Source organism: Cyclopterus lumpus, chromosome 9, assembly GCF_009769545.1.
Source record: "Cyclopterus lumpus isolate fCycLum1 chromosome 9, fCycLum1.pri, whole genome shotgun sequence".
Taxonomy (NCBI): Eukaryota; Metazoa; Chordata; class Actinopteri; order Perciformes; family Cyclopteridae; genus Cyclopterus; species Cyclopterus lumpus.
Window position 1 is genome coordinate 27,093,861 of NC_046974.1, and position 27,950 is coordinate 27,121,810.

Below are 27,950 nucleotides of genomic sequence, written 5' to 3' on the forward strand. Positions count from 1 at the left end.
AAAGAACTCAAGTACTATCAAGAAGAAACGGATATGTTTCCAGACACCCTATACTGTCAAGATGAGGATTCTCTGGGAAAACAGATCCCTCCTTTCCAGAAACTCAACAGAAGGATCAGAGGCACATGTCACGGAGAGGCAACGCCGCAAACCCGAACACTGACTTGACAGATCTAAGGCAAACACTGGAGCAAAAGAGACGAGCAATGCGCCGAACGAGTCTGAGAGGCACGGGAACTTCTAAAGACAGACAGAATTAATATTATATTCGCAGCAATCCCAAGGTGTAAGTTGATCTATTGTCACAGGTTTTTATTTAATCAAGCATTATTAAAAAGGGACATTTAAGGCCACTGGAAAAAAACACTTTTCAGTCTCGACCCAGAAATTAGTGCTCGGTGCAAAAAGCAGAGAAGTAGGTCATTAAGGAGAGGGACCAAGGACACAGGGACCAAGGACACAGGGACCTAGGACAAAGGGACCAAGGACAAAGGGACCAAGGACACGGGGACCAAGGACAAAGGGACCAAGGACAAAGGGACCAAGGACACGGGGACCAAGGACACGGGGACCAAGGACAAAGGGACCAAGGACACAGGGACCAAGGTCAAAGGGACCAAGGACACAGGGACCAAGGACACAGGGACCAAGGACAAAGGGACCAAGGACACAGGGACCAAGGACACGGGTACCAAGGACACGGGGACCAAGGACACGGGGACCAAGGACACAGGGACCTAGGACAAAGGGACCAAGGACAAAGGGACCAAGGACACAGGGACCAAGGTCAAAGGGACCAAGGACACAGGGACCAAGGACACAGGGACCAAGGACAAAGGGACCAAGGACACAGGGACCAAGGACACGGGTACCAAGGACACAGGGACCAAGGACACGGGGACCAAGGACACAGGGACCTAGGACAAAGGGACCAAGGACAAAGGGACCAAGGACACAGGGACCAAGGACACAGGGACCAAGGACAAAGGGACCAAGGACAGGGGGACCAAGGACAAAGGGACCAAGGACAAAGGGACCAAGGACACAGGGACCAAGGACAAAGGGACCAAGGACACGGGGACCAAGGACACAGGAACCAAGGACAAAGGGACCAAGGACACAGGGACCAAGGACAAAGGGACCAAGGACACGGGGACCAAGGACACAGGGACCAAGGACACAGGGACCAAGGACACAGGGACCAAGGACAAAGGGACCAAGGACACAGGGACCAAGGACACGGGGACCAAGGACACGGGGACCAAGAACACAGGGACCAAGAACACAGGGACCTAGGACAAAGGGACCTAGGACAAAGGGACCAAGGACAAAGGGACCAAGGACACAGGGACCAAGGACAAAGGGACCAAGGACACAGGGACCAAGGACAGGGGGACCAAGGACAAAGGGACCAAGGACACTGGGACCAAGGACACAGGGACCAAGGACAGAGGGACCAAGGACACGGGGACCAAGGACACAGGGACCAAGGACAAAGGGACCAAGGACACTGGGACCAAGGACACTGGGACCAAGGACACTGGGACCAAGGAGACGGGGACCAAGGACAAAGGGACCAAGGACACGAGGACCAAGGGCACGGGGACCAAGGACAAAGGGACCAAGAACAAAGGGACCAAGGACAAAGGGACCAATGACACAGGGATCACAAGGACACAGGGATCACAAGGACACAGGGATCACAAGGACACAGGGATCACAAGGACACAGGGACCAAGGACAAAGGGACCAAGGACACAGGGACCAAGAACAGGGGGACCAAGAACAGGGGGACCAAGGACATAGGGACCAAGGACACGGGGACCAAGGACAAAGGGACCAAGGACACAGGGACCAAGGACAAAGGGACCAAGGACACGGGGACCAAGGACGCAGGTACCAAGGACACGGGGACCAAGGACGCAGGTACCAAGGACACAGGGACCAAGGAGAAAGGGACCAAGGACACAGGGACCAAGGACACGGGGACCAAGAACAGGGGGACCAAGGACACAGGGACCAAGGACAAAGGGACAAAGGACACGGGGACCAAGGGACCAAGGACACGGGGACCAAGGACAAAGGGACCAAGGACGCAGGTACCAAGGACACAGGGACCAAGGACAAAGGGACCAAGGACACGGGGACCAAGAACAGGAGGACCAAGGACAGGGGGACCAAGGACACAGGGACCAAGGACACGGGGACCAAGGACAAAGGGACCAAGGACACGGGGACCAAGGACAAAGGGACCAAGGACACAGGGACCAAGGACAGGGGGACCAAGGACACAGGTACCAAGGACACAGGGACCTAGGACAAAGGGACCAAGGACAAAGGGACCAAGGACAAAGGGACCAAGGACAAAGGGACCAAGGACACGGGGACCAAGGACACAGGGACCAAGGACAGGGGGACCAAGGACAAAGGGACCAAGGACAAAGGGACCAAGGACACAGGGACCAAGGACACAGGGACCAAGGACACAGGGACCAAGGACACGGGGACCAAGGACACTGGGACCAAGGAGACGGGGACCAAGGACAAAGGGACCAAGGACAAAGGGACCAAGGACACGAGGACCAAGGGCACGGGGAACAAGGACAAAGGGACCAAGAACAAAGGGACCAAGGACAAAGGGACCAAGGACACGGGGATCAATGACACAGGGATCACAAGGACACAGGGACACAAGGACACAGGGACCAAGGACACAGGGACCAAGGACACAGGGACCAAGAACAGGGGGACCAAGGACACAGGGACCAAGGACACGGGGACCAAGGACAAAGGGACCAAGGACGCAGGTACCAAGGACACAGGGACCAAGGACACAGGGACCAAGGACAAACGGACCAAGGACACAGGGACCAAGGACACAGGGACCAAGGACACGGGGACCAAGGACAGGGGGACCAAGGACACAGGGACCAAGGACACAGGGACCAAGGACACGGGGACCAAGGACACAGGGACCAAGGACACGGGGACCAAGGACACAGGGACCAAGGACACGGGGTCCAAGGACAGGGGGACCAAGGACAGGGGGACCAAGGACAAAGGGACCAAGGACACAGGGACCTAGGACAAAGGGACCAAGGGGACCAAGGACACAGGGACCAACGACACGGGGACCAAGGACACGGGGACCAAGGACACGGGGACCAAGGACACGGGGGCCAAGGACAAAGGGACCAAGGACACGGGGACCAAGGACAAAGGGACCAAGGACACAGGGACCAAGGACAAAGGGACCAAGGACAAAGGGACCAAGGACACGGGGACCAACGACACGGGGACCAAGGACAAAGGGACCAAGGACACGGGGACCAAGGACAAAGGGACCAAGGACAAAGGACAAAGGGGACCAAGGACACGGGGGCCAAGGACAAAGGGACCAAGGACACAGGGACCAAGGACAAAGGGACCAAGGACACAGGGACCAAGGACACGGGGACCAAGGACAAAGGGACCAAGGACACTGGGGCATCACCACAGAAGCACAAAGAGGTCGACCTCTCACAGCTCACATTTAGTTATTTTATACAGAAACTACCATCTGGTTTTCTAATTACTGACATTTGGCCGTCAGTGCTTAGTTTCACACTTGCTTCATGCGTTGATGTTCTGTTGTAAACTCATTATTCAATAATCCACATTGATGATCAGAACGTCTCAAAGTTTGTGCAAATTATTTAGTGGCCCGAACATTTTAGGGAAAGTGGAAATTAGGTAGTAGTAAATAAGGTAGTATCAAAGAATAGTTTATATTCAAAATATTAGCACTGAAACTCTCTCCGACTATAACACATGATAATTTAAAGAGTAAAAGGACAAATTATATTTCATGACGGGACAAATTCATACTGTCCAGATTTGTGATGAAGTACATGTCATCTTATACAGAGGGTGCGGTGCATTACCGTAAATACTGTACGTTTGACTCACTCACCTTCTGTGATCAGTTGTAGATTCGGGGTCGTCTTGTTTCCTGAAGTCCGACCTGGAGCAGAGAAGAAGAAGTCTAATTACAACCCGAGACTCTCCAGTCAGAGCAGACTGGCCTATGGCTATAATGCATTATGAACATACTTCATCTACTCACAGCACTTAATACCTGTGGTGAGGCATTCATAAATAGACTTTATGCTTTGCAAGGACCATAGTGTTTTATAATTCACAGAATTGAAATGCATTATAATCTTTTCATCAGACATTATAACCATTTATTCATCTATTTGATCACATTTTGTTCACTTTACAATGACCAGTGATTATAATGCATTATAAAAAATATGATAAACAAGTGTGACACACAATGATCCTGCCAAAAATAAACGTCAGTTAGTCACAAATATGAAATATTATGAAACATTATAACATGCTTTTTAATGTGTTATGAGTATTGTTATGAAGCAGGATATGTATGTGTGCTTATAACTATGATCACACAGTGCTATAAGCAGATTATAATGATTTATACGCATGTGTATAAATCATTATACATGAACGTCAAGTGTTACCAATGTCACATTTCAGAGAACCTCACTAACTAACTAAGCAGAGTGCAGCAAGGCATTCTGGGAGCTCAGAGGGACTTCTCTGCTGCATGATAACAAAGCAGGGAGATTTGTTTCTTCTGTCTTTGTTAAATACAAATATTAACTCTGAGGACGTCCCCCCCCCCCCTTTGCACGCGCACGCACACACACACACACACACACACACACACACACACACACACACACACACACACACACACACACACACACACACACACACACACACACACACACACACACACACACACACACACACACACGCACACACGCACGCACGCACACACGCACACACACACACACACACACACACACACACACACACACACACACACACACACACACACACACACACACACACACACACACACACACACACACACACACACACACACACACACACACACACACACACACACACACACACACACACACCTCAGTTAGTCAAAGGGATGTTGACTGTGCTAAGAGCTGTAACCCAGATTTCCTCTGCAGGGAGAAGATAAGAAAGACAGTTGGCTTCAAGAGGCGTCTCTATTTGCCTTCAACACATCAGTGTTACTGAAATAAACAACATTATAATTCCCAGTATGAAAAATAAATAAAATTAAAAGCGTAACTTTTTGGTCGACACATGTGGGAAATGAATGATGCGTTGTCCAGATTTAGAAACACATATGGTGTTTTGCCTTAAATACTTAAATATGTGATGATCAATGCGATACTAATTCAAGAAACAATCCGGTGCCGCTTGTCTCCCAACCCCCATTCAACTGAACTGCAGTCTCAATGACACAACAAAACCTCCTTTAGACAAACTAACGTCGACATACTGTCTGTCGAAGAGGTCGGAGGTTCATACGAGCCCGAATACACATTCGATATTTTTCTTATTTTCTATTGTGCTGAATTAAACAAAAAAAGAGCATACTGACAACTTCACCGCAGGAGATATGCATCTTTTCATTGGAATGACTCACATCAATCATTTATCACCACTCATGATCTTGGGAACAGGGAGGTGTGGCCCGATCTCACCAAGCCAACAAGTCGCCTCACTGACCGGTCCCTGAAAGTTGCCCATTTGGTTCTATTTTTAAAAACTTTAAAGAACAAGCCCAGGAGGCTAGTTGTGTGTGGCCTTTACAGGATCCCTGGGGAACCCTCCTGAAGGTTATCTAAAGGTTACAGTCTAAACCTTTATTGCTTTCACACTGTAAAAATGACTTCTATTTTTTAGCTGACTTATTTGCCATAGCAGCTCGGCTCTCTATGTAAGATAACAACAACACAGCTTGTGGGATGGAATCGGGTATTTTCTCAGTTCAGTGTCTTGCTCAAGGACACTTCAACGGGGAGAGCGGGGATGGAACCGGCTACCTTGTGGTTACAGGACGGCCGCTCTCTCCATGAGCTACAGACGCCCACTGATACGATTCACAGTTCATTACAAAGCATGTGTATCAGTATACCTTCAGTAGCTATAGCGGGGGGGGGGGTTTACAATGCAGCTCCACTTGATCATGTTCAGCCATGCCAGCGTGACACGTGAGGGCACATTTTGGGGATGTTTAGCAGAAGAGAATGTATTATTTGAAGGCCGGAGCATTGCTACGCTTCATCTCCCCCTCCCTCTCAGTTTCAGAGCTCAGGCGGCGGCAGCGCTGCTGGTTGTCATGGAAACCACTGGGTAATTGCTCTCTGTGGGAGGACAGATGAGGAGGTGACCTCTCCAGGGTGCAGCATCGGTCTCCCACCTCCATCACCTTGGCCGCCGCCTGCCCTTTACCTGGGAGAGTCGAGGTGTGGCGGTTTGTGTTGATTTCATGAAGCGGTGGTATTTTCTGATTCATCTTTAACACTCTGGACAGTCACACCGCTGTTTAACGCCTCAATATCCCGACATGGGGTGTCATTTCTACCTGAACACCCTTTGAATGGTTGCCTTTTTCTTGCAAGTAAAATCTTCTTTTCAGAAGACAAGTGGTCCTCTTTTGTCCTTTAGTGCTTGGAAACCAGCCTGCAGAGTAAAAGAACCGCTTCCTCTTGGGAACGAAGTGAAAGATTCACGCGGCATGGTCGACCTGCGCTGTGTGAAACCTCACAGTCACAGTCAGAGGTAGAGCGGGGTCGTCCTTCAATCAGAGGATCGGTGGTTCGATCCCCGGCTCCGATTAGTCCACGTCGATGTGTCCTCGGGCAAAACACTTAACCCCGAGTTGCTCCCGGAGCTGTTCTACGGTGTGTGAATGTTAGTTACTCCTGATGGGCATGGTTGCACTGCCATCAGTGTGTGATGTGGATGTGAATGGGTGAATGGGTGAATGGTGTCCTGTAGTGTTGAAGCATCTTGAGTGGTTAGAAGACCAGAAAAGAGATAAACAAGTACATTGATATTAGCAATAGTTAATTACGATGAACTATGTCATTTTCCACTCCTCCTCATTCAACAGCAAGAGCTAAACAATCTGAAACACTTGCGGTGTAGTTGTGTGTTGTTCATTCATTCAAACACATGACAGCAGACACGCCTGGTGGAGAATGTGTATGGTCTGTAAAGTTCCTTTGTTTGAACGCAGCTTTAGTCATTTGGTAATTGGGTTTGAGGTTGAACTGCCTTTGTTGGGTAATCAATGATTGAATTTAGGGAATAATGATGTTTAATATGTTGAAGAAAGAGAGAAAGAAAAGAACAGTGCTTGAGCTCTGCAGCATAGTGCAGGCTGCCACTGTAGCCGGAGATGCTGTTTGGTATTATACATTAAATACCAAGACCGATCCTTTTTCACACCTCTAACAAAGACCGTGTGTCATCAGACTACAGTCTCACATTATTCAACATCCAAAGTGGTGTGGGAGGTAAGGGGGGGTAGAGAGTCTAATCTCCTCAAATCAGAACTGAATAATAATAATCAGTAGGGAGACAACAAAAACACAGCAACCAAGAATAGGCCAGAGCATAAGGACCCTTATTTGATCTGCATCATTTTGATTTCATGCGCTGGTGCTGCGTTTCCTCCATTTACACCTCCTCTTATCCTGCTGAGGGAAGACCGGCCGACGGAGGCTTTACAGGAAATACCGGAGACGTCAGGGAGGATATCAGAGCTGAAACCACCCTGTGATGTTTGTGCTGATTGTCAGGAGTGTAGAGACGAGGCTCAGAGAGAAGCCACTGATTGAAATGTGTGCGCTCCTGTAAATAAATGATGCGAATGGGAGTGGCCCACAGTATCCAAGATGCAACAGGATTTAAGGCATGAAGGAAGAACCCCCCCCACATCTGAATCGCACAGCCCTCTGTGTGGGAGCCCAAATCAATCAATAGGAGTCTCTAGTCCAGAAAGAAGGGCCCTCATTGGCTTCCCACCAGCAAACAAGTCTGATTGAATTCCTTAGAACTGTATCACGGATTAGGAATTGTTCCTCTCTGGATTTGCACGCTTTGGGAAGACAATCCGACTAGTTGCGTTGGTGAACACCCCATGCGTGTTCAGGCCCTTCCTGTTCACGCTGTACACTCACGACAGCTAACCCTCGACACCAGACACAGAGAACTAAACATGGTCATCAGACGTCTCCATCCTGATGGAGGAAAAGCTCAAAAACAGCTGATATAAGCATCCTGATGGAATACGAACTGGCGTGGGATGTCCACGGCCCAGGAACAGGTGAGGAAAACCGCCCAGAATGTCATCAGTACCCGGAAATTGGTGACAAGAGGTGTCTGCGCAGAGCCCCAAGGATACTAAAGAAAAAACCCTCGGCAGCCACAACCTGTTTGACTGCTGCCCTCTGGCAAGAGAAACAGAAGCAGACTGCTGCATGTGGGAAATGCACGACTTTCATCAGACTTTATTAAAATTGTCCACCAAACAAACTCATCATTATTACTCAGTGGCAGAGTGTCCTACATTGAAAGTGCCCGTTTGTGTTCATCCGATTCTCCTCGCGCTGAATAAACCGTTGCAGTAAATAAAATGCCCTGATATTAACAATGCATGTCTCCGAGTTAATTAAACATGAGACCATAAAACATTGAAAATGCAAAATAGGGCCCGAGACGTCTGAATGTCCCCACAGCATTATCAAGTCTCCCCTCCTTTCCCAGGAGTTAGTTTGGAAGTGTGTGATTTACACACTAACTGCCGTGGCTGAACAGTGAATGTAACAACACTCGTCCGCACAGTGCAGCAGACAGGCTGACAGCAATGCAATAGGCTGCGAGGAGACCGGAGTTCCTGCCCCAATTCAGCTCAGTCTCTGTTATACTATTTTTGTTTTCAGTATATTTTGGTACAACTGGTTCCACTTATCCATCATGTTAATATCATTAGTGGAAATGATGTTATTATTAATGGACAAAATAGCCAGACAGGAGCGTCTGCTATTATCGAACAATAATTGGCCAATCGAAGTACTTCACTTCTTCTCAATGATGCAAAAACCCCACAATCTAATATTACCATAATTTAGACCTGATGGTAACATTGCCCGCATAGTCTGACGCACTCTGAGGTATTAGAGGGATAATTTACAAAGTATAAATGGTATGGCAAGATTTGATAATTGGCAGTTTACAAATCACTACTGTTTGACAGAATTCTGAACATTGGATGAATCCAGGTTCAAAAGTATTGCTGCATTTTGTTGATATATTGGAGGCAACGGTTTGTACAGAGGGATTTTGGGATATCTCTTTGTATCACTCAATAAAATAATACTGTCAATTTTGTTGCCATATTTTAGTGGAACAACCCGTGTAAGAACATCGGAATATAGATAGAAATTAAACTGTTGGTGCATGTACGTGCTACTGTGGTGGAGCTCTCTGCAAACCACTGGATGTTGACGTTTCTAGGACAAAAATATATATCTATATAACAATTGCATAAACACACAATGCCATGTGGTTAACGTTGTGTAACGACTGGTTGAAGTCAGAAAAAAACCAATGGTCTGTGTTAAAATAATAATGCAACAGCGTAAGACATGTCAACCGCCCTGAGCTGACGTTCCTGCAGTTACAGAACAAGAGGTTTCACACGGGACAAGAACAGCGTTCTCCTGGGTGGAAGCCTCAATATGTCACGCTCTCTGACTGAGAGCAAAAAAAAACAACTTTCATATCAAATCAATATTAAATATTATCATAAAAAACATCCATATTCAAAGTAGCTGTGATTTGCAAAATGAATAAAAAAACATATATTCAGTCTACAGTAAGAAGGTGTACGCTAACATATGAATGATACCTTGATACCGTTATTGTCCCCAAGGTGAGATTCATCCTTCATCAAGTGTCGCACCACAAAAACAATGCTGACCACAGCAGATGAATCCACTCACATGATCGGTCAAGTCGGTTTCCCTGTTTCAATGAACAGCTCGTCTGATCGCGCTGCATTACGAATCCATCCAGCAAAAGAAAGAAAAAAAGCCCTCCTCTGAGTGCGTCTCAGCCTCTACGCTCATTCACGACGGAGCTTTTAAGAAAGGTGAACCAGTCGCCTCAGGCTGGCTCAAATGCTCAAGGAGGCAGAAATTTACATCCTCAAATGGATTCAGCCGGTTACCATTTCAACCATGTGTTAGCCAAAGAGTTTCCCCACTGGGGGGAATCAAGTCTCTTGCTCACACACGCGCATACACACCCACACACACACACACACACACACAAACAAACAAAGAAACAAGCGGGAGCCGTGCCAGGCAAATAGAGATGCCATTTGCCGGTGGCTTTTCCCAGGTCTGCCAAAATGTCCACTTTATTTGATCCTCCTTTTGTCTCAGCGGCCGCCACAGTTGCTGTCCGCTCACAGACACTAAGGGCCTGAGTCGGGCAGGAGAAAAATAAAGCTGGTGGGCAGCTTGTGAACGCACATCCGACAAAGCAGCAAACAAGGATATGTTATTTTCATATCATTCCCAATTCAGCATGATGGTTTTAGAAGTATAAAGAGCTCCAACTGACATGAAATATTCAGTAAGTAGCATTTATTATTATTATATATTTCATGACTACAGACGGTTTTCTACGTGGGGTATAAAGGTACGCGGGGTATGAAGGTACGCAGTGTATGAAGGTACGCGGGGTATGAAGGTACGCGGGGTATGAAGGTACACGGGTAAGGTACGCGGTGTATGAAGGTACGCGGGGTATGAAGGTACACGGGGTATGAAGGTACACGGGGAAGGTACGCGGAGTATGAAGGTACGCGGGGTATGAAGGTACACGGGGTATGAAGGTACGCGGGGTATGAAGGTACGCGGGGTATGAAGGTACACGGGGTATGAAGGTACACGGGGTATGAAGATACGCGGGTTATGAAGGTACGCGGGGTATGAAGGTACGCGGGGTATGAAGGTACACGGGGAAGGTACGCGGGTATGAAGGTACGCGGGGTATGAAGGTACACGGGGAAGGTACGCGGGGTATGAAGGTACACGGGGAAGGTACGCGGGGTATGAAGGTACACGGGGTATGAAGGTACACGGGGGAAGGTACGCGGGGTATGAAGGGAAACGGGGTATGAAGATACGCGGGTTATGAAGGTACGCGGGGTATGAAGGTACGCGGGGTATGAAGGTACGCGGGGAAGGTACGCAGGGTATGAAGGTACACGGGGAAGGTACGCGGGGTATGAAGGTACACGGGGAAGGTACACGGGGTATGAAGGTACACGGGGAAGGTACACGGGGTATGAAGGTACACGGGGAAGGTACGCGGGGTATGAAGGGAAACGGGGTATGAAGGTACGCGGGGTATGAAGGTACGCGGGGTATGAAGGTACGCGGGGAAGGTACGCGGGGTATGAAGGTACGCGGGGTATGAAGGTACGCGGGGTATGAAGGTACACGGGGAAGGTACGCGGGTTATGAAGGTACACGGGGAAGGTACGCGGGGTATGAAGGGAAACGGGGTATGAAGGTACGCGGGGTATGAAGGTACGCGGGGTATGAAGGTACACAGGGAAGGTACGCGGGGTATGAAGGTACACGGGGAAGGTACGCGGGGTATGAAGGTACACGGGGGATGAAGGTACGCGGGGTATGAAGGTACGCGGGGGATGAAGGTACGCGGGGGATGAAGGTACGCGGGGTATGAAGGTACGCGGGGAAGGTACGCGGGGTATGAAGGTACGCGGGGTATGAAGGTACACGGGGGATGAAGGTACGCGGGGTATGAAGGTACGCGGGGTATGAAGGTACACGGGGAAGGTACGCGGGGTATGAAGGTACACGGGGAAGGTACACGGGGAAGGTACGCGGGGTATGAAGGTACACGGGGAAGGTACGCGGGGTATGAAGGTACACGGGGAAGGTACGCGGGGTATGAAGGTACACGGGGTATGAAGGTACACGGGGTATGAAGGTACGCGGGGTATGAAGGTACGCGGGGTATGAAGGTACGCGGGGTATGAAGGTACGCGGAAGTGCGCCTGGGCCGAAGTTGCCATTCGAAAGGAATGTGTCACTGACAACATACACACACAAAAGGTATAAATGAGACCAAATAAACGCATTTAGGAGATCAGGAGATTCTTTTCAACAATATTTCCACTCAGAATAACAAACACCAGCCTTTCATATTCATGAGGCTAGCTGCACGGGCTCATATCATTGGACAACCGGCGACAGTGAATGCCACCAAGAGTGTCGTCGGCCCGCTGAATGAATGGCCTATTCAGAGAGGAGCTACGGCGGTATGGCAGGCAGATAGTGCCGGAGGAGGAGGGGGTGAGGCTGCTTTGATTTCTACTCGGAATCACCTCTTCCATGTGGATGAACTAATGTGGTGGGCGCATTCACAAACTTCATTTTGTATCGTCCGTGAGCGAGCATTGATGTGCGCACATTTTTGCTGTTATTTTTCCTGTCAATAAGCGTGATGCACTTTTTTTAAGTCTGTTACGATAGAAGCTCAATATCACTAATCACCACTCTGACGTCCGCGGTTACACACGGTTTTACAGGTACATGCGATTAATTGCTGGCACGGGCGCCATAAATAACCGCCGCTGCTCCGGTTTCTGAACCTCGCAGATGCGACTCAGTCTGTAGAATTGTATCTCTTCTGTGTCGATATGCAAACGGCTTGTCTGGTGCCGTTCATGCAGCAGCTGAGAGAGGGAATTGAGGCTCGAGCACATGGGCGCCAGTTTCCACAATCATGCATGAGTGCAGCTTTATAAATCTGACAAATGTGCAGAGTTTCATGCATCTGGCCCCGGGGCAGAGACTGGCGAGCATCGTGAAAAATGTCTATTAAAATCAAAGAACGTTATAACAAGGGTCTCCCATTTCTCTGAGTATTGTGGCGACTCAACACGACGAGCTCCGCTCAGGGACACGGCACATTCAGCCTCCACTAAGCAGCTGCTTTCAACCACACCGATTGATTGAGCCTCCCCATCTGATTATGGAAGACATTATCACAGCTGACATTTGTGACTCGACCAAGCAGGAAAAGCAGATTCTACGGATGACATTCATAAAGACTCAGTGGGCCGTGACAGTGAGCCAGCATGCACAAGACCAGGACCCTGAAGCTGAAGCAGCCAGCCTTCATTGGATTTGCTTCTTCCCGTGAAGACGGATCAAAATATCGTCGTCTGAGCTACAGCGACCAACCCGAGGCACTTCCTGACTGCCGCCTGACATGGAAGTGCAATTATCAAGCTGATGGAGGGTAAAGCTACTCCGGGACCACGACTGAGAGTCCCTACCCTCCAGGACCAGGTTGAGTAACCCCAAACTGAAAACTGTCTTAAAAGCCAGACAGCGACCTGCTACACAACAAGAGCCACAGACTCAACTACCCACATGAGCTTTCTTATCGAAGCCTTTTCAACCAGCGACCAAATAAACATTCACCGTCGGCAGGCTGGAGAGCCGGCTCGCTGCTCAGCTGCGGCGCATTAAACGCCACACCGACGGGCCCCCGAATGATAGTCGCTTCTGGACGACGCGGCGGTTTCTACTCGGTACGTTCTTAACGACTTTTCAAGTTAAAACATCAGGCTTCACAGGAAGTTGTGTTTAGGCGACAAAATCACTTAGATTTCGGACGGGAGTGCGGTCGACGTTAACGTGACTGGATTGGGACGAATGTGAGTTGCTTGTCATGTGACTAGTGCCACTAACAACCCATTGGACTGACGTGACAAAACGTCATTGTGGGGGTGGGGTGGGGTGGCAGGTTCCCGGGACTTGTGTGTTTGACCCATCCACCTCCACCGCCCGTGGGAACTATTCGTCTCTGACCGTCTCACAGTGACGCAGGTGGGTTTATAGAAATCTTAGAGACGCTGAAGGAAGCCTCTGTGCGTCGGTATCAATCTCCAAAAGGGCCCTGACGGGTTGGGAGTGAGACCAGGCCCCCCCCCTTCAGCAAAAATTAATACATCAAAAATCTGAACAAATATTTTTATTTTATTTTTTTACTTAATGACACTTTTTTTGACTGCAAAATAATGGGACGACTAAATGTGATTTGAGTTGGCCTGAAGGCAGCACATGGACCTCCCTGGTTGCCCTGTTGCACGATGAGCTGCAGCATCCCACAGCGACTGCACAACCACTAACCTGCAGCATCAACAACAACAACAACAACAACAACAACAACAACTGCCTCTGCAGAACATAGGGATGAGTCTGGTCCAGGCACAGGAGCATCCCGCGAGGAGGCAGATAGGGCTGACCGGGTTGTGCTTCGCCCCGCCGGGACTCCGCACCTGCCAACAACAGGGCCTCTTGCGGGCGGCTTCACTCGTGTCACCCCGGTGCGCGGGGCCGCCTCGACCCGGCACAAAGCCCTCTACAGTCTACACAACCGGGCCGGCGTTGACTTCCGTTAGCTCCGGGAAACCGCGCCGTTATGTCCCCCGTAGCCACTCCTCAAGCCGTCGACAAACGGAGCGGCGACACAATACGCCCCCCCCGCGCGTCCTCCCTCCCAACCGGTTCACAACGCAGCCGCTACGGAGCCGTGTTCTCCCGGTCCGCGTCCCCGGGCTGCGGTGAGGCGAGTCGGCCGACAGCGGGCCGGTGTTCGAGTCGAGCCGGAGAACTCACCTGCTTTCAGCGGCGACGTTGCTGCGGGCTGGACGTCCGCTCCGCCGCTGCCACGCCATCCTCCATCTTCCCTGTAGCGGCTGCTGTCTGTCCGTGTGCACGCGCGCGCGCGCGTGTGTGTGTGTTCGCCAGCATCCCTCCCAGCCCCTCCTCCCTCCGTCACAAAAAAGGCTCTTTTTTTCCACTCTTTATTTTATCCTTATTTTACATGGCTTTTACAAAAAGAAAATCGTTAGGAAAACATATTTTACTAATTTAAATTTAAATGTAAGTTAAAAAACAAACTGTGTATAAAAACATGATTTCTGTGCCCTCCCAGTCACTGATAATGAAATTAATCAAGACAGACTATATTGTCAGAGTTGTTGGGCTTTTGTTTACGTGACCGTTTCATGTCTTTATATAGTATTGGACCACGCAGAAGACCATAGAGAAGTGTACACACTACACTAAACAATAGAAAGAGACATTTGTATGTGGATGTCCAAGCAGTGTTGATGAATGCAGTCGACTGGCACAATAAATGCAATGTTCGGTTGACCATGAATTCTATTGTACTTCCTGCATCCGATGACATCGTTGGAATAACGAAGAACTACAAACTGCTTCAGCTGCATTCATTCGAGCCACGGTATTCTGCTGGGACAAAGCACTTTTTGCAAAATGCTTAGTGACAACATGGAAAATAATAAAGAGTTTTTTATTTTATTGCCTTGCTATGTGTTGGCTGGGTGCAATGCATCCTGGTACATGTAGGCATAGCGCAGGATAACTTGGCTTCCTAGGCCCATAGAGGCCTACTGCACCATTGCTTTAATGGACCACATGTCCCATCCACACCGATTTGACGGCCACATATACGCTGCAGAACATTCACAAGTGTGCCTTACGGCCATAGACTACAAGAGAATGTAGTCATCGTGACGTCCCCCATCGGTTGGTAGACTGCTGTTTTAAAGCCTCAAGTTCAGCAATTTGGCCGTCGCCACCTTGGCTTTCTGGCAACCAATGAACAGAAGTTATATTTGGAATGTGGAGGATTGAAATGGCATATACAGTACGTCTTTGGTAGCAGCAGCGACCTGTCAATCACAGTAATCCTGCCCTAAAGCATACTCTGCTTTATGGTCTGTTTGACTCTGAATGACCATAAATTACTAAATGAACATCACGCTGTATTGAAGAAGACTTGAAACTAGAGATTGAGACCATAAACTCATGTTTACAATGTTTACTGAGGGAATACATCAAGAGAGTAATTTTCTCATAGAATTCTATACAATCAGATGAAACAGATCAAATGGATAAGTGGATCCCTGCTGGTCAGTAAAGATAATGCAAGTTTGACTTTTTTCTGCATTGGCTCCACGAGGCAGAACCAGAGGTCGCTGCCTGGTTACGGCGTTTCATTGCTTCATTGGATGTATTTGTTACATCATTTCGTTGATACACGTCTCGGCCCAGCTCGCCAATCCAAAGGCAACCTCCAGGCCCAGAAGTCAATAAGTCACTCGGAACAGGAACCCGAGGCAGCTGCCTCTTTTGGTGAACTCGTTGCATAGTTTCCTTTAAGGTTAACTGATTAACTATTGGAGCCTCCGTTTAGCGACATTGGGATTTGGGCAAGGTCTTAGTTTAGTGTTCAACCTGTCGTAACCAAAATGTACCATACAACTCGATAAAAGGGTGGCTACTTCTGCATTCTGTTTTTAAACTCGCAGCAACTTCGCCGTGGTACTTTTGTAACCGCCCATCAACACAGCTGTGACCTTTAATGGTCAAGCAGCAGAGGTTTGGTTTCCTTCATTTGGTGATTTGCAGCCTTTTTTCCTCAGCTCGCCACCTATTGTCCTTTTTTTAACCACAGAAATTCTTACTTCCTCATGCCCGGTGTACGTGAATGGTCATGTGATGTGCGTTCTCAAAGGTCGCCGTGTGGCCAGCAATGACGCTGAAACACTCGTGTTGATGGAACTGTGTAGATGTAGCCTGAGACTTTGTGGTCATTTATCAATTTAAAGAAGCATATTTAAGCAAGCCATCCATAGCCTTTTTCCAGAGACACCAGCCAATCTGACAAGGTCCTAAAGTCCCTACCACACTACAATGAACAACAGTACCGAAGACAGTTGGGACGCCTTTGTCTGAAAATATCATGAATAATTTACAACTCTATCTTTGCTCCTAAAGAACTCACTATAGTGCAGATCTCTGCCAGGTGCGTCTGCAACGACTACTGAAGTAGTGTGATGGAATGACTACGAGCCACAATCGACTGACCCCCCACCCCAGACACCAAAGGCATTGTCGTGAGTCTCTGCAACCACGTGGTCCTTGAGCATGCAGCTATAACCATGCACCCAAAATACACACACACACACAATCCCAGATGAGCTTTATTTTCTTGGTAAGCATATGACAAAACACTGAAAGTGAAGATAAAAGACTTTACCTCTATAAATAAATAGAAAATTAATGAGATGCTAGGGATTATTCATGGAGGACATTCCCTCCACTGAAGTAAACTTGAGAATAAATTAGAACAAAAACAGAAGCTACATTATTCTTTTTAAAAGCTTGTTGAACCTTTAAAAACAAAAACAAAAAACATTTCTGCATAGATAGTCTTGTATTCAAAGTTTGTGTTCTAGGTCTGCACGGTTGTTAAAATACACCCCCCCCCCATACAGTTCTGATATCAATAAACAAACCCAAAGAATACATGGCTCAAAAATACTAGTTTCAAGATTATCTATGTACACAGTGATTTTGAGGTGATCAAGTGTCTTACTTCGTAACATTGTAGTTTCTAAGAGGAGCCAAGTACAACGTGCTAAGGATTACATGGAAGCACATGGAGACAGTGTGATGGGGTCATTCTGGCTAGCAAGCCTGTGCACAGTGGCCACCAAAACAGCAGCCAATGCAGGCGACCCGATCGTACCTCTATATGTGATGGTGCCCAAACTGCATCAAGGGCCCCCCAATGGGACCAATGCTCCTGCAGGACGCACGTGACCACATGGTGCATGTAGTGAATGCTAATGTTTCCATGGCTACACTGATGGAACAACATCCCCCTGTGTAAATGTATGCATTTGTTCACGTGTGCGGCGACCTCGTCACCGGCGAAGCTAAACGGCGAGCAACAACCGCCCGTTTGAATCCTGTGTTCTAGGAAACCATCTGGAACACCTCATTGGAGTCAAATTCAGATGAGATCGACAGATGAGGCCGTGTGGTGGGAGGAGCTTTCATTTCATCACCTTCTACATTGTAGAGCGGCGAAGGCAAAGACCCGCCCCTTCCGACTTGAAAAATAATTAAAATGTGGGTAGTGAACGGCAAGGGACACCATTTTCTGTTAGAATTGTGCCGATGACAATTAAAAAGATGATATGCATGTCAGTGTGTCGTAAAAACGTATTCTACACACGTGACTCTCTCCTGTGTGTTTGGTACCAGGATGGCCGCGCACCATCAGGTAAGACCACGTTGTGTTTGTGCACGGAACGTAGCTAAGCTAGCTAGCTGTTGGCGACATCTATCGTGCGAGACAAGCGGTTTCAAACTAAACTAAACGGTACTACGACAAACTTGGACTTTTAAATTCACAAACTTCCTGGCACAATGTAAACAGGATAACAAAAATTGCCTCTGCCGTTGACTACAGCACGTATTATTTTCAGAAATAAGGTGGGGACTCGCAAGGGGGAGGGACTTCGCTTCTCCTTTGAAGGGATGGACTGTACAGATACAGCATGTCACAACCTTTAAGAGCGTGCTATAAATTATTCCTCAACAAACAAAACGAAAGAACACACAATGTATAGACCTTTTCGATGTTTCCCTCTATGTTGGTACAGGGTAGAGACATGAAAGCAGCTAGGACTACCCTCAACTAGCCCAGCGCAAAGTAACAGACGTCATTAAAAAAGAAAAGTAGTTCACCCCAAAGAACAATGATTGCCTATAATCATCAAATAGTCCAAAGTGCTGCTTAGTTCTCAGTAACGGGTAAAGTAGAAACGGCAGCATGTAGCACCAGTGAATGTCGGGGAGACTCGCCTCCCGAGTGCTCCGTCCTTCAAAGTCCAACATCAGCACCGCTAAAGCGCTCCTCCGCCTGTGGAGTTAGTGGAAGGTAAGACTCGCTAGTTAGCCGGGACTTGGACCTGTTATTTAGCTGACGACTAGCTTTGTTTTTGGCTTTCTGTTGCAAGCTACTGGCAATTAGCTACATAGGTGGGACTTACTGGCAGCGTTAACCAGTAAAGACCTGACCTGGGAGCAGCAGAAGAAAGGAGGACGAGAAGAAGACGTGCTTAATAAATGTTACCGCCCTCAGAATGGAAATGTAAAGAAACAGGAGTCTGGCTGTGCTTAAAACCTGCCACTGCAACACGAGTGAATGTTAACGCATTCATCAAAAAGGTTTGGAATGTGAAGCTGGAAAAAAGATTCTCAGAAATATTGTAGTAGAGCATTAAAAGGGGAATTATAGCCCCAAAAAATGAACTACTACATGTTATTTTTGTCATTTAAGAAAGTCCAAAAATATGAATAAACATGAACAACTCTCCCAAATCCAAGAAACTGCAGCGCTAAAAGTCATCAAGTACTAAATCTTAGTTAAGTTAAACTCATGAGGGTAAATAAAAGAAGAAGAAACTATTCATTGTCTGTGGAGCAGCTCTAGACTTTATACCTGATGACATTTCAAGTTTGAAAGAGCGGCTCATGATCACAAATACTGACAGAGCTTTCCTACGACATGAGAAAAACATGGTGGAATTCTTCCTTTGGGTGGAGTTCCCCTTTAATGCATTCTAATAGTTTTTATTAACTCCAAAGAGCCCAAAAAATACAAGATAATGACGTATGAATAAATGGAAGTTAGCGTATTAAAACTGAACTCATTGCTGTGAAATGTGTCATCACTTGCATATTTGTATTGGAATTAATTTTTCCTCCACTGAACCTAAAAATGCCCCCCTTTTTAATGCGTTTGTATTTAATAGCTTTTTTTGCATTCCATACCATCAATCAACTGTCAGCGTTAAGAATAAACTCTGCTCTGCAAAGTCATTGCCCCCATAGTTGAACAGGAAGTAAGTACGACGTGGAGATGTAAAAACATTTGTTTCTTGTAAAACGCAGTGGCAAGTTGACCTGAGGCATTCGGACAGCTGGAATAAGAGACTCTACCAACAGACTCGTAGCCAGCCTGCAGGGTCCGTGTGCACATTTCCATTCTGAAGGGGGTTCTGGCTCCAGAGAATCCAGATGTTTCCGAGGATGAAAACTGACCGGGTGTCCTTACTCATCAGGACCTCTGTGCTCACCGTCAGGAGAACGGGGACAGGGGCCACGCTGCCCCCAGTGGCTGGTTTCTAAAGTCAGCACTGCATCACAAGCACTAGCAGTTAAAGTCAGCGCTACGGGAAGGTAAGCTGATCCTAAATCTGTGTCTAAAGGCAACTCCCAACGTTGAGAGACTGACGGGGCTAACTGTTCTCCCTCCCTCCCCCCCTCCCTCAAGGCTGGTGACCAATGACGGTGTCCAACCACTTCCTGTACGCCAGGGCGAAACGTCTCTGCTCGGGGTTCGAGCAGCTGTCCAGGATCCCGCTCACAAAGCTGTGCTCGGCGGGCAGGGCGGGGGTGCTGGGCGGCAGCACGCCCCTCTTCAGCCGCTTGCTGTCGCGCGGGTTTGGCAGGGACGCTCCGTCCACCTCCATCGCGTCGCCCACGTGCCTCTGTCCATTCACGCTCTCCCCCGCCGCCCCCCCCTCGCTCGCAGGGCTCGGAGCGCAGGCCTTCAGCAGTCCCGGGTCGCCGTTGTTGAGGCGGTCTGGCTCGCCGCCTCCGTTGCTGCCGCAGTGTTGCTGGTGTTCCCCCCTCCAGTGGTGCCATAAGTAATAGACATGCCGCCTAGAAAAAAATAAAGGGGGGGGGGGGGGGAAACAGAGGCACGTGGGCGACTCTTTATTTCCAAGATTGAATAGTTGATTGAAACTTTGGAGATTCTCTAAAAAACATGTACGAGCAGATGACTCTACCCAGCAGGACAGGACACGACCTCCCCCCCCCACCCCCCATGCACACACACACTTTTGAAGCCCAGGCTTTTTTTTTTACAGATATTTTAAAGACCTACAAAGAATCACATTTGAGAAATGCATCATGTATCTTGTTTTAACAAAGCGACTGTAGACAATCTAGTGGAGTTAAGTAGTATAACATGGTAGTACCTAAATATTTTACTTAAAAAATGATTCTTGAATAAATCTACTTGGTTACATTCCACCACTGCTTTTGGCAGATCTTACAAGTCTGAAAACCCACAACCCCTTACACCACCAACAAAGAAGAGCAAGAAACACAGATCTCTCTGCAGCAGGAGACCCGGTTTTAATTAACTGACCAACAAGCGCAAACAAACACTCAAGCTTTGACTGCAGCGCTCTGCTTCTGTTTAATTGCTCAATAGTTTAACTCTTTCACGCTCACCTGTGACTCCACAGTGTCTCGTGACCAGGGAAGGACTGGATCAGGTCAGAGCACAGCTCCACCTCCTGGTGGAAGAGTTGAAGGACCGTGGTAGGGCCGAGCTGCTTCTCCTCCTCGCCCGCTGCCTCCGCCCCCGACAGCTCCCCATTGGCCTGGTCGTGGTCGGGATGTGGGGGGGGACTGCTGCTGGGGACTGTGCTGCACTGGTGCTGGGGTGAACTGGTGGTGGTGGTGGAAGCTGGAGTCTGGGAGATCTCCGTGATCAGCTCCTTGAGGAGGAACTGGCGGTAGTGGAAGCCGCTGTGGTCAGACACGTGCATGGACACCCAAAAGCGCATCGAAGACAGCTCATCATGGAACACCTGAGAGGAGACATGGCCATGAGTGAAGAATAGAGGACTTTATCAGCACTCAACAATTCAAGACTTTAAAAAGGTATTGGGTTCATTGTAGGTTAAGGAAAATAAATACAGTGGTATGAAAAAGTTTGGGCACCCCTGATCATTTTCAAGATTTTCCTTTATGTATCATTGGTTGTTCGGAACAGCAATTTCAATTAAATGTATCATATAGCAGACAAACACAGTGATATTTAAGAAGTGAAATTAAGTTTATAGGATTTACAGAAAGTGTGCAATAATTACTTAAACAAAAGTAGGCAGGTGCATAAATGTGGGCACCCTTGTTGTTTTATTGATTTAAATACCTTTAGCACTAATTATTGGAACACCAAATTTGTTTGGTAAGCTCATTGACCCATGACCTACATACACAGGTGGAGCCAATCATGAGAGGGTATTTAAGGTGGCCAGTTGCAAGTTGTTCTCCTCTTTGCATCTTCTCTGAAGACTGGCAACATGGGAGCCTCAAAACAACTGTCCAATGACCTGAAAACAAAGATTGTTCAACATCATGGTTTAGGGGAAGGAGACACAAAGCTAGCTCAGAGATTTCAGCTGTCAGTTTCCACTGTGAGGAACATAGTGAGGAAATGGAAGACCACAGGCACAGTTCTAGTTAGGGCCCGTAGTGGCAGGCCAAGAACAATCTCAGGTAAGCAGAGGCGAAGGATGGTGAGAACAGTCCAACTCAACCCACAGACCGGCTCCAAAGACCTACAACATGATCTTGCTGCAGATGGTGTCACTGGGCATCGTTCAACTATTCAGTGCACTTTGCACAAGGAGATGCTGTATGGGAGAGGAATGCGGCAGAAGCCTTTTCTGCGCCCATGCCACAAAAAGAGTCGCTTGAGGTATGCTAAAGCACATTTGGACAAGCCAGCTTCATTTTGGAATAAGGTGCTGTGGACTGATGAAACTAAAATGGAGTTATTTGGACATAACAAGGGGCGGTATGCATGGTGGAAGAAGAACACAGCATTCCAAGACAAACACTTGCTACCTACAGTTACATGTGGTGGTGGTTCCATCATGCTGTGGGGCTGTGTGGCCAGTGCAGGTACTGGCAATCTTGTTAAAGTTGAAGGTCGCATGGATTCCAGTCAGTATGAGCAGATTCTTGCGAACAATGTTCAGGAATCAGTGACAAAGTTGAAGTTGCGCCGGGGCTGGATACTTCAACAAGACAACGACCCTAAACACTGCTCAAATTCTACCAAAGCATTCCTGCAGAGGAACTAGTACAACGTTCTGGAATGGACATCTCAGTCCCCAGACCTGAATATCATTGAAAATCTGTGGTCTGTTTTAAAAGCGGGCTGTCCATGCTCGAAAACCATCCAACCGGACTGAACTGGAGATGTTTTGTGAAGAAGAATGGTCAAAAATACCTTCAACCAGAATCCAGACCCTCATTGGAAGCTATAGGAAGCGTTTAGAGGCTGTTATTTCTGCAAAAGGAGGATCTACTAAATATTGATGTCATTTTTCTGTTGGGGTGCCCAAATTTATGCACCTGCCTACTTTTGTTTAAGTAATTATTAATGAGGATAAGCGGTATTGAAAATGGATGGATGGATGGATGCACACTTTCTGTAAATCCTATAAACTTAATTTCACTTCTTAAATATCACTGTGTTTGTCTGCTATATGATATATTTAATTGAAATTGCTGTTCCGAACAACCAATGATACATAAAGCAAAATCTTGAAAATGATCAGGGGTGCCCAAACTTTTTCATACCACTGTATATACACATCTCACACACACATAATCCAATAATCTTTTCATACATTATGTATTTCATGTCAACCCTTCGTTAGAAAATGGGCATCACCAATGAATATTTCTGCTAACTAGCCATTTGAATGCATTTACCCCAAACTTCACTTTATAGTTATTATAGATGTGTGCAGTACAATTTCTGCATCTGCTGATGTGATCACGAAGATGTGAGTGACGTCAGAGTGATCTGGAAGCGATGTGGTTCCTTGACTGAAACATTAGTCCCTCTCAGAGAATATCAAAGTTGTTTCTCTGAATATTACCCTGCGGCTACAATGGTTCCGATAAGCTGTAGAAGGGTAAACGCTTATTGGCGATTGGTTTTAATTGAATGCTCCTTCACACTTCCCGATTGATTGGCAGCCTAAAAGCAAAAGGACTGCAGGTTGTTTGAAATGGATTCTAAAACTCACATTTCAGAGTCACGGAGCAACACTAAAGAAAACGGAACTTTGAGACATCCGGGTTTGCCTTTTTTGTTGCCGCGGACACTAATTGATGATCATTCCTTATCTATATTCAAGTTTCTCAGCAACACTACATGTTACTAGATTACATGCAAACACATTATGATAACGTGACAATCTGACTTCGCCCAATACTAATTTTCACCAAATATTTGCGGACACCGTTGGTCAGTAAAACTTTATTTACACTGTGATGGTCGAAGTTAAACTGTCCGTTACAGCACTAGACAACAGACTCCTGAGCTGTTTACCAGTAGATATAACAATAAAAGTGCCTCTTCCTCATCCTACCTTGACGTTGCCATTGGCCATGTGCTGCAGCACCCAGATGCGGTGCGACCAGGCGTTGTAGTTGCTGGGATAGCGGCAGGCGGCGTCGGAGCACACCTTCATCTCCTGATGGAGCGTCCTGGCCAGGTGCTCGCTGGGCCGCTGGCTCCGCTCCGCGTCGGGCTGCTGATGCTGATGCTTACGGCCGCGGCCCGCAGCGGAGAACTGACGCAGGATCTGCTGCAGCACCCAGCGTCTGCGGGGGGAGGACAACGGCTTCCGGGTGAGGGGCTGTGATGGCATGCTTGCTCGCGCCAGTCAAAAGGCATGTTTGCCTTCATAACACCAGGTGGCAGAATAAAGCTTGAATGTGCTGTGCTCAAAGACCCCATGAAACAGGACACAGGAGGAGGGGACACTGACTGGAGCAGAGCGAGGCAGCTTATATTTATATTGAATCTGGTTTGATCTGGATTGGTGAGTGAGTGAGTGAATGAGCTCAGCTACAGGGCGGGTTACAGCAAAGTCTTACCGGTGAATCCACGTCTCCGGGCTCTTGGGGAATTTGGTGAGGGCCAGCTTGCCCAGGTAGAGGTCCTTCTCTGGGCTGAGAGCTCCGCACTGCAGCAGCTCCTTCCTGCAACGACATGCGTTATGTCAGAGCCACGCGGCGGTGCACTTCCAGAGAAGCTGTTTGACGCGCTCGAGGGCGACGACCGCGAACGGACGACGTCCACGAGGACTAATATTTCTGTAGCCGTGGCGCAGAAAGCTGCAGCGACCGGGCGCGCCTGTACCTGACGTTCCATGCGGTGGTGAAGTCCGGGTTCAGCAGCAACAGGGTGCAGGTGATATCCGCCAAGGCTGAGGGACACACAGACATGAGCTGGTTCTCAACATGATGATGTCACGTGATCACACAGGAACAACAACACGTGTCACTCGGTTCCCAATCCGTTCTACTATACATACATACATGCTTAGTAACACAGCATAGTTTATTAGTACATTTATATTTTGTATTAAGAATCTTCAAAGAAGCCTAACCAGTAACTAATAATTTAAAATCAATGCACAGTAGCCTAAACGTACTTAGTTACATTCAACAAGAATCATAAAGTTCTTCATGGATCCAGCCTCTTCATTTTCCTCTCAAAGTGCATCAGATCGATGCATTCAACTTCAAAATGTACAATGTGCCTCCACAGCAGTCACACTACTGAACACTACTGTGGGAGACACAGAGACAGGGCCGGTACATGTGAATGCGTCAGAAATGCCATATTTAAATTAGCTGAATATAGCTTTTAATGTTTATTTCTAATTAAATTAAATGTGGCTATTTAGTTCATCTTGATTAAAGTGCATAATTGTTTCTTCTTCCCCCACCCCCATCGATCAATCAATTGATTGAAGAATTGGTAGAATTTCAGTCGTCCCAAGATTTTCTTTGCTCGACTTCGGCCCTAGAAATTGCACCTCTGGAGGTTTCGTGCCTTGCTCGAGGACGGGAGGAGCCGGGGTGGAAAACCACCAACCTCGTGGTTAGAGGACCTGCTCGACCCGCCCAGCCACAGCGGATAAGCAGCAGACCATTTCATTTTCTGAACATTTCAAATTATTTTCTCGGCAATAGAAAAGTCAGGGGAAACCAATATGTCTGGAATGATGGCTTGCGATGGAAGTTGAGCCAGTTACCTTCCCGGTCCAGCCAGTGCTTGCGCTGGCGGTGGAGCAGCAGCTTGTTGTGGACATATGGCAGCAGGAACTTGACGCACCAGCTCTCGACGCCCAGCTTGTTCTCCACCAGCACGATGGGACTGCGGTTGTAGCGCGCCTCCGGACACGGGATCACGCCGATCTCATCACTGAGGGAGCAGACACCGGGATCTGTTATTGTCATTGCATCTGGTCACGGAAGAATTGCTCTGGCAAAACAACGCGTTGCGTCACATTCTCCGGAATATCTTGACATTTACTGTTCTCAGCCATTTCCCCCGGAGGCTCTGAGGTTTAAGGTTAAATCTCTATTTGTTCAGGCTACATCGCAGCTTGGTGTTTTTAAGAATGCTTCTTCGGTTAGTTTGTTTGCAAGTATACTGTATGCAAGGAAAGAACCATCAATTGAAAATATGGTGTTATCGTTGATACATGCAGGACAAGTCAAAGTAATATCTGGTTCTATGGCCTGTGCACACTGACAAAGTGGCCATCGTTCTCTCAGCCATTGGTTGGTTCGTGGGTCGTATCACGTTACAATTTGGTCCTGAATGTCAGGTGCACGTCAGCTAGAATATACAGGCTGTGTGTCGTGTCTTTGTTCTCCAATGCTCTGAATGAGCGGTGTAGGGGGCCACTGTTTTAGATTCACCACCGAAGGTCTCACCAACTTTCTCTCACAGTTGTTATGGAGGACAGCCCAAGTCCTGGTCTCAGGTCCTGAATCCAGCTCACGCTTTCGCCCCCGTCTCCACAGCGTATCCATTAAACTAACAGAGGTATACTTTGCTCCATCTCTCTCAAGTGCTTTATTTTTTCACGACAATGTGTTCCTTCTCATCGTACCTCACAGACTTGTTTTCTGTTTCGATGGGTGCTTTTAAAATACAACTGTATTTGGGTCCTGGAGCAACCAATTGCAGTTTAAACACATGGAATAAATGGGAACTGTACTTGTGGCGCTTCTCTTGTCTTCCGACCACTCAACGCCCTTCACCGCAACATTTAAATCATTCACCCAGTGAGGACGAGGACACCAGGCCAGGGGGGAGCAGTTCGAGGTTAAGCGTCTCGTCTCAGGACACAAAGACAGGGGCCAAGCGGAGCCGAGGATCGAACCGCCGACCCTCTGATTTAGGAGGAGGACCCTGCTCTGCAACTGAGCCCCCTGAATAAAACAGAATAGATAGATGTGTTTCTGGTGACATTAATTACATAACCAAGAATGTGTCGATAGTGAAGTCTTACAGCACTGCTTCACGTGCATTAGAAACAGACGAGGAGCCGTGACGTCAGCTGGTGAAAGCCTCAAGTTGGCGTTCACGAACCGTGACAGCCGGACGCCGCTGGACCGCCACCGGAGGCACTGAAGCAGCCCTACACCGAGGACCCGTCCCACAGGACAGCGTCCACCCCATAGAGCAATGCGTGGCTGAATTAATAGCTAACGCTATTGGCCCGTGCCCAATGTAGCTCACGCGGTACTCGTCCCGCGACCCGACACACCGTTTCACTACATTTAGGTATTTAACACGGAAATAGTACCCGCGAGTGTTCCTCTGGCTTTAATGGGGCGTAAACAAAACACACGAGCCAGGCCGGCTAGCTGAACTGTCAACTTTCCCTGGACCGCTACGACTCCAGGTTATAGTCCGAGCCCACACAGTTGAAAGGCTGCTTCAAAGCCGCCGTTGGGCCCGGGGTTCCCCCTGGGGGAGGCAGGGTCCACTCCGGTCGGTCGGGTGCGTTCGCAGGGGACGATACTCACATGTTGGGGTTCTTCTTGAAGGCGTTGGTGATGTCTTTGACAACTCTCTGGACCAAGACGTCCACCTCCTCCTCCGACTCCGCCATTTTTTTTGGCACCCAATGACGTAACGCAGACCAAAAAGTTTTTCCGGGTAAAAAAAAAAACAATACTACGGAAGCCCGGAAAGACCCTAGGCAAAGTCACTGCGAAGAGTTGAACTATTTTAAAGCGCGGCTGTTTTGCTATGGTTTATTTATGTATAAACAATACGAATAATATAGATATGAGTTGATTCCGTTTGACATTTGTAATTTATTAAGATGACATGATATCATTATAATGTAAAACATTTTGCTTGCCATTTAGCAATGTGGCCTGTTGGGCTCTGCTCTTCTTTGTCACTTCAGT

General features: G+C 47.9%; 2 protein-coding genes across 5 annotated transcripts in view; both read right to left on the reverse strand.

The window, feature by feature from the left end:
- The window catches only part of apba1a (amyloid beta (A4) precursor protein-binding, family A, member 1a), a 40,560-nt gene extending 25,807 nt beyond the window's left edge, over window positions 1-14,753 (reverse strand). For 2 of the 4 annotated variants that reach the window (XR_004609989.1, XM_034542229.1), the window contains exons 1-2: window positions 14,637-14,741; window positions 3,953-4,003 (exon numbers count right to left, since the gene is read on the reverse strand). The gene's annotated coding sequence lies outside the window, so the exon portion shown is untranslated. Of the gene's footprint in view, window positions 1-3,952; window positions 4,004-14,636 lie in introns of all 4 variants that reach the window. The other 2 variants (XM_034542227.1, XM_034542228.1) reach the window with 2 other exon arrangements.
- Window positions 14,754-17,014: 2,261 nt separating this feature from the next.
- ptar1 (protein prenyltransferase alpha subunit repeat containing 1) lies at window positions 17,015-27,665 on the reverse strand. Its single transcript, XM_034542230.1, has 7 exons — window positions 27,561-27,665; window positions 25,772-25,941; window positions 24,871-24,937; window positions 24,606-24,710; window positions 24,095-24,329; window positions 21,150-21,511; window positions 17,015-20,570 (listed from the first exon to the last, which is right to left on the reverse strand). Exons 1-7 carry the CDS (start codon window positions 27,644-27,646, stop codon window positions 20,174-20,176), a joined length of 1,422 nt encoding a protein of 473 aa, XP_034398121.1. The 5' UTR covers window positions 27,647-27,665; the 3' UTR covers window positions 17,015-20,173.
- Window positions 27,666-27,950: the final 285 nt, after the last annotated feature.

Excerpts from the sequence above, each read along its gene's own strand:
- ptar1 (XM_034542230.1), bottom strand. The coding sequence starts at position 27,646 with ATGGCGGAGTCGGAGGAGGAGGTGGACGTCTTGGTCCAGAGAGTTGTC. Across the intron at positions 24,711-24,870 it reads ACCACCGCATGGAACGTCAG|GAAGGAGCTGCTGCAGTGCG; the intron begins GTACAGGCGCGC and ends ATGTCGTTGCAG. Across the intron at positions 21,512-24,094 it reads TGGCCAATGGCAACGTCAAG|GTGTTCCATGATGAGCTGTC; the intron begins GTAGGATGAGGA and ends GTCTCCTCTCAG.